The 10,203-nt window shown below is 32.4% G+C and overlaps 2 protein-coding genes across 2 annotated transcripts; both read right to left on the reverse strand.

The window, feature by feature from the left end:
• Nucleotides 1-974: 974 nt before the first annotated feature.
• Nucleotides 975-4,265, reverse strand: LOC137729167 (alcohol dehydrogenase-like). Its single transcript, XM_068468015.1, has 9 exons — nucleotides 4,145-4,265; nucleotides 2,986-3,122; nucleotides 2,705-2,751; nucleotides 2,262-2,587; nucleotides 2,080-2,162; nucleotides 1,917-1,992; nucleotides 1,665-1,822; nucleotides 1,392-1,553; nucleotides 975-1,273 (listed from the first exon to the last, which is right to left on the reverse strand). Exons 1-9 carry the CDS (start codon nucleotides 4,179-4,181, stop codon nucleotides 1,157-1,159), a joined length of 1,143 nt encoding a protein of 380 aa, XP_068324116.1. The 5' UTR covers nucleotides 4,182-4,265; the 3' UTR covers nucleotides 975-1,156.
• Nucleotides 4,266-6,087: 1,822 nt separating this feature from the next.
• LOC137727942 (alcohol dehydrogenase-like) lies at nucleotides 6,088-9,340 on the reverse strand. The gene is made up of 9 exons (XM_068466807.1): nucleotides 9,180-9,340; nucleotides 8,113-8,249; nucleotides 7,818-7,864; nucleotides 7,375-7,700; nucleotides 7,194-7,276; nucleotides 7,031-7,106; nucleotides 6,736-6,893; nucleotides 6,450-6,611; nucleotides 6,088-6,348 (listed from the first exon to the last, which is right to left on the reverse strand). Exons 1-9 carry the CDS (start codon nucleotides 9,214-9,216, stop codon nucleotides 6,232-6,234), a joined length of 1,143 nt encoding a protein of 380 aa, XP_068322908.1. The 5' UTR covers nucleotides 9,217-9,340; the 3' UTR covers nucleotides 6,088-6,231.
• Nucleotides 9,341-10,203: the final 863 nt, after the last annotated feature.

Below are 10,203 nucleotides of genomic sequence, written 5' to 3' on the forward strand. Positions count from 1 at the left end.
ATTATGTTAAATAAAAACCAAAATGATAAAAATACCCTCACTTTAATAAACAATGATCCAAAATGATTTGACAAAAATTTAAGGGTATTTTTGTTCTTTCCATGAAGCACAGACAGTTGGAGGGAAATGAGAACCACAAATTGGAGGTAAAATGCCTGTTTTGTGTGGCCCCAAGTTCCTTCATACTGTCTGCCAGATTTGCACATTTGCTTACGGTTAGGGATGGTAATGGTATAGCCTCCGTAGCCTCCGTCAAAACTGTAGGGATTCAGAAGAGGGATGCATATTGAATCTATACTAAAACCCAAAACCAACTGAAACATTGTTTATAAGCACAGTGTGCTTCATGCTTTGCCCTTTGCTTAATTTGTGTTATTACAGGTCAACTATGTCTTTTTGGTTTAGTATGCGTGTTGCTGCTTTAGACCAACTTCAATCTTTGGACCCAACCCAAATACTTAGGTCCACTGAAAGACAGAATTTAACTTAGTAGATGTCACCCAACCATCCAGACCTAAGTTGCATGAACTAAAATGTATTAATTGTTGTGGAGTGGTTTTAACTTAATTATTTCTTTGGTAAGGATTGTTATTATAACTTTAAGTTATGTTATCTTGGTTTAATTTTACGAATGTTTTAACCAACCAAACTTCAATACACACACCAACCAAACTTTAAAACACATTCTAACCAAACTTCAATATCTACCGGTCGAAACTACCTAACAATCACCAAACAACAATAAAATTTCATTCCTCCCTTTCCCTATATAAGGAAAATTTAAACACAAATCACAAAACATATTATCTTTCATATCTATTCAGAGTGATACGTTTTCTCATTTCAACGGCTTCAAGACGTAGTTTGGTGATAAAACTGTTGCAACAACCTCAATGTTGGCTGATCAAGCTAACAGACCGATATATCAGGGTTCGGACATTGGTCATAATCTACAAACTGAAGTTACAATTTTATATTCACTTATATTCTTTATTTATTGATATGTATGTTCATAGAAACTGTCCAACAGAAGCAAACAGATTCATATTGATTACATGCACATCAAACTTAGAGAAAACAAAGAAAACCGAAAGACGAAAACGAAAATTTAGGATTTAAGAACACAGAACATCAAAAGATGAAGCTTTTTCAGTTTTCATTCCTCCATGTGTATTAGGCAACGAAGACCTTCCCCTTTAAGCATGTACTCAAAAGCCTTGTTGATTTCTGAGAAGGGGACTTCGTGGGTGATGAATTTTTCTAGCTCCAGTTCCTGCAACATTAATTTAATTATTGAGTGTTCACTTAAAACATTAATTTAATTATCAAGTGTTCACTTAAAATTTGGGAAAAAGTTGGAAACAAAGCATGAATCGAAATTAGCCTTTTACCTTGTTCATGTACTTCTCCACAACAGAGGGAATGTCCGTTCGAGGCTTGTAGTTTCCGTAGAATGTACCCTTGAGAGTCCTCTCGGTCAGAAAGTTAACTGGATGTGTCTTGAAGACGGCTTCTTTGTGTGGTACTCCCACAAGAACAGCAACACCCCAACCCTAAAATTAATAGCAGTTTAATTATGTGTTTACTTGTTAATAATAAGATCACGCTGAAATTTGAAAAAGAGAATTTAGAAAATGGAGGCAGAGAAGAAGCTATAGCATTACATCATGGACACATTCAAATGCAGATATCATGGCTTCGACACTTCCTGTACATTCAATGCTTCTGTCCACTCCTCCATTTGTCAGCTCAGCAATCACCTCTTGAACTGGTTTTTTGTGCTCTTTTGGGTTCACGAATTCTGTCACACCAAACTTTTTTGCTGCAAACAACCAAGTTCAAACGAGAGAGGTCTTGAGAATATTTGTCAATGCAAAAAAATGATAAATGAGACATTATAGAATTGTGTATTTTACCTTCTTCAAATTTGCTCGAATTCAAATCAACACCGATAATTCTTGAAGCACCAGACAACCTGGCTCCTTCGGCAGCCTAAAAACAGAAGGATCGACTTAGACAAGCATGTTTCATCATACATATACAAGTGAGCAAGCAAGTGAAAGTGATTAGGAGACTTACTGCAAGGCCTACAGCTCCCAATCCGAAAACAGCCACGGTTGATCCCCTTTTCGGTTTTGCAACATTTAGAGTAGCTCCGAGACCTAAACAACACACATTCAAAAAATAGATAAGAAAATGATGTCAGTTACACAACTTGTATCTGTTTGAACAATTTGGCTCTATGCTAATAAACAATTTACCTGTGGAGATTCCACAACTGAGGAGACAGACTTTGTCTAGAGGCGCCGAGGGATTGATCTTGGCAACGCAGCCAACATGAACAACAGTGTACTCACTGAAGGTGGATGTCCCAACAAAGTGGTAGATAGGCTTGCCTTTGATTGAAAATCTTGATTTTCCATCACCGAGCATCACTCCCCTGTCAGTGTTTATCCTGAGGAGGTCACACATGTTGCTCTCTTCTGATTTGCAGTGAGCGCAGTCCTTGCATTCCCCCATGAATACCGGCAGGACATGGTCGCCGGCTTTCAGATCCGTCACGCCCTCACCAACACTCTCCACAATCCTAGGAGTATTAACCAGCAATCCGCATAAATTTTAATTCACGATCAATGATTCAGTTGCACATCATTTACCTATATGTTCTATTAATTTAGTAACAAGATGATAGAAATGTACATACCCTCCTGCCTCATGACCATAAATTCTAGGAAATAAAGGGTTTTGTCCCTGCAATATAGAAAATCCATTTTAGATTAGGTGTTGTAAATATGTGAATCTTGAATCAATAAAATGAAATATGCTTAAGAGTTAGGGAAAAAAAAAGAGCAATGGACCATTTTTCAAATCCAATTTATTGAAATGATCAGTTTTTGTCATATTGCCGATATTTGATTTTGATTAGTTCAATAACTGAAATTCAGAAAGAATTATTCTGACAAATTTCTCAAGACAATATCATACCTTGGCTTCCCAGAAGTAGACATCAGTGTGGCACAAAGACGTAAAAAGGATCTTCAAGCGAACTTCATTTGCTTGTGGTGGTGCCACCTCAACTTCTTCAACCACCAGTGGCTTCCCTGCTTCCCAAGCTACAGCAGCTACAGAAACCAGATAATAATAGAATTAAGGATAAATTAGAATTAGATATCTTATTTTAGATTTTTCTAAATTAAACATCTGTTACTTTTCAACTTTTAATTAAAGTGCTTTTACTTTTAATTAAACTTTATATTTCAGGTATATTTTTAATTTAAGTATTTTTTAAATTCTTTTAAATCCATTTCTATGTAAAAAAAAATGCACTCAATAATATTCATTAATTTATTGCTATTTTTATGGAATCTCATCCCTTCCTCAATTTAAGGATTCAATAATATCTACTGGGTTCAAGATTAATTCGATGAAATATAGTTTTTCTAATTTCCAACTCAACATTTTATATAGATTATAAAAAAACAAGAGTCGTTTATAATTAAAATTGAGATGTAGTTTTTTGGGTTACACAACTTACACATAAAGTACCATAAGTTTTGTGCGTACCAAAATAAGGATAATACAACGTACTAATAACTTGGTACGTACTAAATAAAGAATTGCATACGTACCAAAAACAATATTTTATAACGTACCAAAATACTAATATGTACCCAGATTAAATTTATATAACGTACCAATAACGCACCAAATGATTGGTACGTTATATTTAATATATCTGTTTGGTACGTTATATTTAATATATATGCATGTTATATTTCATAATTGTATGTTAATAGGATGTTTATGTGTTTTTAGAATTTAAAACAACAAATTATTTGAATAAGAAAAATTCATTTTGAACGAATTATGATAAGATAAGATAAGATAGGATATTTGTTGTGATTTTAGAATATTTGTGATATTATTTTATGAACTAGTTGGTTAATTAAATACAATAAAATCATAATTTTTAATTAAAAATTAGTAAAAAAATGTTTGATCAAAAGTTTAAAAGTTATAGATGTTTGATTAAAAAAATTCAAATTTGAGGCATCTATATCAAAATGCCCCTAGAATTAATAAACCAAAAATTAATGAAGGAATTTACTTAATAAACAATCTCAGAAACAAAAAGGAAATTTACCTCTGCAGCGTATGACCTGACCAGCAGTATCACACATTCTTCCTTTGAATCCAATAAAAACTTGATGAAACTGAAACTCTTCAAGCTCTTTATAACAACAGTTTGAAGTGTTTAATTTTTTTGGGTGGTGAGAAATAAAAGTCAACTTGTACGGATATTTCCATATGGATAAGTGCAAGTGGGGAGCGGGAGAAACCAAAACCATTCCTTGATTTCAATTGATAGGAGTTTAGTCCCTGGTTCTACATGCTGCAGCTTGCTACTAGGTACTGTTGGCCAATATTTGGTATAAGACTATACTCTCCAATAAATTCATTTTCTTTTCTGGCCCTTTTTTGAGAATTTGTGGGTTTTTGCGCAAAATTTATAAACGGCCCTTCCATAAGAGGGTTAAAAAAAAAAAAATGTAGGAAAATTTGTTAATGGTTAAAAACAACTTAAGTCAAAATACACTTTAGGACTCACTGGTTGTAATTCAATTTAGGCTTTTTAGCCAAAATGATTATGAGATTTGTATAACTCCTCATTTTGGTTCTTGAGATTTGAAACCAATATAAGTGGTTCCTGAGTTTGTCCACCATCAATCATTTTGGGCATTCCATGAAAAATTCTATTAAATCAAGACCAAAATGATAAAAATATCCTCACTTTAATAAACAATGGTCCAAAATGATTTGACAAAAATTTGAGGGTATTTTTGTCATTATCCTTATTTAATGGAGATTTTTCATAGAATGACCAAAATAATTGATGGTGGACAAACTCAATGACCACTTCTATCGATTTCAAATCTCAAGGACCAAAAAGTGAGGAGTTATGTCAATTTCAGAGACCATTTTGGCTAAAAACTCTTAATTTTACAAATGTTATTAAATATTAATCATAAAGAGCTACAAACATAACATTCACTATATAATCAAAAGCAATTCAATCTTAAACAACCAAACAAGTAAAAAAAAAAAGGCACAAAAACTCTAAATTTAAAATATCACTTGAATATATAGCATTATTATGTAAATAAATTGAAAAAAAATTATTTTTTAGGATGTTGTTATTGACACTTCAAAATCTTATTATGCACTCCAAATTTTTATATTTACATTGAAAATTATTACACTTATAAGGAATGCACAATGAGATTTTATAGTGCTAATAAAAGCAATTTTTTTAGGGAATTCTTTTGAAATGTTATAAGAACTTCCACACATTTTTCAATTTGTTATATGAACTAACATTTTCAGCGATTTGTCATTCCAACTTTCCGAAGTTATTAATTTGCCTAATCATAACTTCGTTAAGTTTTCCGTCCAAAATAAATCATTTGCTTTGCAATGACTTGTGTTTGGGTTATTTTAGACATTTCAACATAATAAAAATATCATCCTAACTTTATCCTAGATTGGAGGGTTCCCAATGACTCTATATTTTTTAGTCATCTTCACTTCGAACACAGAGAAGCGAGTGCATGTCGTTCTCCTTTTCCGAACAGCAAATCCTCAGATCCTCATATATCAAATCAACCTTTTTTTTTGCATTTTTTGAGAAATCCTAGAATTATTTTTGTCGAGTGCAACTTATTAGAATGGGTGAGATGTTGAAATATTTGAAATAATCCTAGACATAAGTTATATGCCTTGCACATGATTATGATTCTATTATAGGTTCATAAAATATTAATATTAACATGCATTCAGTTATAATACGTGAATTAGTAACATCGCAATTTGCAGTGCCAAATATAACCGTGGCTCAAATTGTTTTCGCTTTTTACTTGCACATGGAAGTACCTTTCTTGATTTTAATTGGTGTTAGAGAATTACCTATTAGTCGACCATATGGCTGTTCTAATTAATTTTTCAAAACACTACAAATTAAACAGACAGTTTATGAAATACAAGGCCAAAGAGGTTTAAAACTGCATATATTTTGCAGAAACAGAAACAGATTGAATTGTGTTCTTTATTTATTGATATAAATGTCCATAGAAACTGTCCAACAGAAGCAAACAGATTCTCATATGCATTATAAGTAGATCAAACTTGGACGAAATCGAAAACAGAACATCAAAGATGAAGCCTTTTCAGTTCTCAATCCTCCATGTGGATTATGCAACGAAGACCTTCCCCTTTAAGCATGTACTCAAATGCCTTGTTGATTTCCGAGAATGGGACTTTGTGGGTGATGAATTTTTCTAGCTGCAGTTCCTGCAACATTAATTTAATTATTCAGTGATCACTTAATTAACTAAAAAATTAAAATTTGGGAAAACATGGAAACAAAACATGAATCAAAGTTAGCCTTCTACCTTGTTCATGTACTTCTCCACGACAGAGGGAATGTCCGTTCGAGGCTTGTAGTTTCCGAAGAATGTACCCTTGAGAGTCCTCTCGTTCAGAAAGTTAAGCGGATGCGTCTTGAAGACGGCTTCTTTGTGTGGTACTCCCACAAGAACAGCAACACCCCAACCCTGAAATAGCAGTTTAATTATGTGTTTACTTGTTAATAAATAAGATCCCGTTGAAATTTGAAAGAGAGATTTTTTAGAAAATGGAGGCAGAGAAGAAGCTATAGCAGTTTAATTATGTGTTTACATCATGGACACATTCAAATGCAGATATCATGAATTCAACGCTTCCTGTACATTCAATGCTTCTGTCCACTCCTCCATTCGTCAACTCAGCAATCACCTCTTGAACTGGTTTTTTGTGCTCTTTTGGGTTCACGAATTCTGTCACGCCAAACTTTTTTGCTGCAAACAACCAAGTTAAAATTAAGAGAAGTCTCGAGAATATTTGTCAACTCAAAAAAATGATTAATGAACTGAAGAAAAACATATTCCTCGCCATTGTTCTATTTTTGAGAGATTATAGGAATTGTGTATGTTACCTTCTTCAAATCTGCCCGAATGCAAATCAACACCGATAATTCTTGAAGCACCAGAGAACCTGGCTCCTTCAGCAGCCTAAAAGCAGAAGGATCGACTTAGACACGCATTTTTCATCATACATGTACAAGTGAGCAAGCAAGTGAAAGTGACTAAAAGACTCACTGCAAGGCCTACAGCTCCCAATCCGAAAACAGCCACAGTTGATCCCTTTTTCGGTTTTGCAACATTTAGAGTAGCTCCGAGACCTAAACAACACACATTCAAAAAAATAAATAAGAAAATGATATCAATTACACAACTTGTATCCTTGAACAATTTGGCTCTATAGTAATAAACAATTTACCTGTGGAGATTCCACAACTGAGGAGGCAGACTTTGTCTAGAGGCGCCAAGGGATTGATCTTAGCAAGGCAGCCAACGTGAACAACAGTGTACTCGCTGAAGGTGGAAGTCCCAACAAAATGGTAGATAGGCTTGTCTTTGATTGAAAATCTTGATTTTCCATCACTGAGCATCACTCCCCTGTCAGTGTTTATCCTGAGGAGGTCACACATGTTGCTCTCTTCTGATTTGCAGTGAGCGCAGTCCTTGCATTCCCCTGTGAACACCGGCAGGACATGATCGCCGGCCTTCAGATCCGTCACGCCCTCACCAATACTCTCCACAATCCTAAAAGTATTCACCAGCAATCCACATAAGTTATAATTCATGATCAATGATTCAATTGTACATAGTCTGCCAATGTGTTTTATTAATTTGGTAACAAGATTATAGAAATGTACATACCCTCCTGCCTCATGACCATAAATTCTAGGAAACAAAGGGTTTTGTCCCTGCAATATAGAAAACCCATTTTAGAGTTGGTGTTGTAAATATGTGAATCTTGAATCAATAAAATGAAATATGCTTGGGAGTAAAATGAAAAGCAATGATCATTTTTCAAATCCAAATTATTACTTAAATCATCGGTTATGTCATCGATATTCGACCGTACTATATCATTAATATTTGATTTTGATTAGTTCTTAATCGAAATTAAAAAAATGTTCATTCCCATGAATTTCTCAAAACAATGTCATACCTTGGCTTCCCAGAAGTAGACATCAGTGTGGCACAAAGAGGTAAAAAGGATCTTTATGCGAACTTCATTTGCCTGTGGTGGTGCCACCTCAACTTCTTCAATCACCAGTGGCTTCCCTGCTTCCCAAGCTACAGCAGCTACACAAACCGGAAATAATAATAGAATTAAAGTGCTTTTATTTTAGTCCTTTAATGTGTACTTAATTCAAATTCATATTATATTTTTCTTTTAATTTTAATAGATATCTTATTTAATGTCATTACATTAAATTTTAAATTTATTATTATACACATTTTAATTCATTAATTTTATTTAACTTCTTCTAATTAGTGTACCTAAACATCCATATCTTAATATATTTTATTAAATTAGTGTATACATTGTTGTGAATTAGTGGCACATAAGAAAATATGCAAAAACATAAGTATACCAAAAATTCCGTACCTAAATATATGATACTAAACTAGTGTATTGAAATGTCCGTACCTAAATATATTATATTAAACTAGTGTACCAAAATGTCTGTACCTAAATATATTATACTAAACTAGTGTACTGAAATGTACCTAAATATATTATACTAAACTAGTGTACCGAAATGTCCGTAACTAAATATATTATACTAAACTAGTGTACCAAAATGTTCGTACCTAAACATATTATCTAAACTAGTGTACCAAAATGTTCGTACCTAAATATATTACAATGAATTAGTACAACATAAGACAATATGCAAAAATATAAATGTACCGAAAAATCTCTATGAAAATATTTTCTTATATAAGATATTTACTATAGTGAGAATTAAAATTTATAATATAATCTTAAAATTTTATTTATGAACACCATAAAATTATAAATAAATAAAAAAGACATTACATACATATCCTGACATTAAATAGAGTTTAGGGACTAAAATCAATTTTTAATCTTGTATAAGACATTTTTCTAAACTTCATCTTATTTAAGGATTAAAATCCAGTTTTTTATAGAATAATTAATAACCAAAAATTAAATAAGAAACCCTTCAATTAATAAATAATCTCAGAAACAAAAAGGAAATTTACCTCTGCAGCGTATGACCTGACCAGCAGTATTAGACATTCTTGCTTTGAATCCAATAAAAACTTGATGAAATTGAAATCTTAAAGGCTTTTTGTAAGAACAGTTTGAATTGTTTAATTTTTTGTGGTGAGAAATAAAGGCACCTTGTGTGGGTATTTATATATGCATAAAGGCAAGTGGAGGCCGAATTACTTTATTAAATAACTGTTGATTGTCCCAGATTACACTTTTTAATTTGCAACTACATTATATGATATACCAGACGCAAAACCAAAACCATTCCCTGGTTTTACGTGCTGCAGCTTGATACCAGGTACTGTTGGCCAATACTTGGTACAGGACTATACTTCCCTGGCCAGTACTTGGTATAAGACTATACTCCCCAATTAATTCATTTTCTTTAATTCTTTGGTTAAATATATACTATAGCTTCATGATAACTGCTAATGTTAAGAAGAAACACTTTAAAATCGAATTACAAAAACAATAAAAGAAAAGCTAGTGTACTAGCAATGTTAATAATAATTTGATCAATGAGTTTTTTTTCTCCTCAAAACGGTCCTTTAAATGTATTCGACAAAAAAAAAAAAAAAAAAAAAAAAAAAAAAAGAGTTTTGAGGAACATTCCTTGAATAAATCTTGTATGTGTTTTGCTTTGAAGCTCAAATTAATTTATAAAATATTATTATTTTCTTTCCACATAAATGTTTCAATATTCTAAACACTCATGTTTCTTCTTTTGGTTCTCTCGTAATCTTTCTTAATCAAAAGAGAAGATATAAAGATAAAATTACCATTAATACAAGAGGAGGACTGGTGGCATTTGTCATCATTCTTTATTAATAATAAAATAACTCTGAAACATAGTTATCAACCAAAAATTAGAAGAAATTTTTTATTGTGACGGGAACACAAGTAGTACACTACGTGTTTTAATAGAAGTGATGAGAAATTTAATTTTTTAAGTTATTAACTTTTTTAACACATATATCCCACCATTTGTATAATGAAAAGTGATGTAACATT

Source organism: Pyrus communis, chromosome 3 (genome assembly GCF_963583255.1).
Source record: "Pyrus communis chromosome 3, drPyrComm1.1, whole genome shotgun sequence".
NCBI classification, from domain to species: domain Eukaryota; kingdom Viridiplantae; phylum Streptophyta; class Magnoliopsida; order Rosales; family Rosaceae; genus Pyrus; species Pyrus communis.

Coding starts and splice junctions, on each gene's coding strand:
- LOC137729167 (XM_068468015.1), bottom strand. CDS start 4,181: ATGTGTGATACTGCTGGTCAGGTCATACGCTGCAGAG. Junction 2,752..2,985: donor TCTACTTCTGGGAAGCCAAG/GTATGATATTGT, acceptor TCTATATTGCAG/GGACAAAACCCTTTATTTCC. Junction 1,993..2,079: donor TGGGAGCTGTAGGCCTTGCA/GTAAGTCTCCTA, acceptor TTCTGTTTTTAG/GCTGCCGAAGGAGCCAGGTT.
- LOC137727942 (XM_068466807.1), bottom strand. CDS start 9,216: ATGTCTAATACTGCTGGTCAGGTCATACGCTGCAGAG. Junction 7,701..7,817: donor TATGGTCATGAGGCAGGAGG/GTATGTACATTT, acceptor GAATACTTTTAG/GATTGTGGAGAGTATTGGTG. Junction 6,894..7,030: donor TTCGGGCAGATTTGAAGAAG/GTAACATACACA, acceptor GGTTGTTTGCAG/CAAAAAAGTTTGGCGTGACA.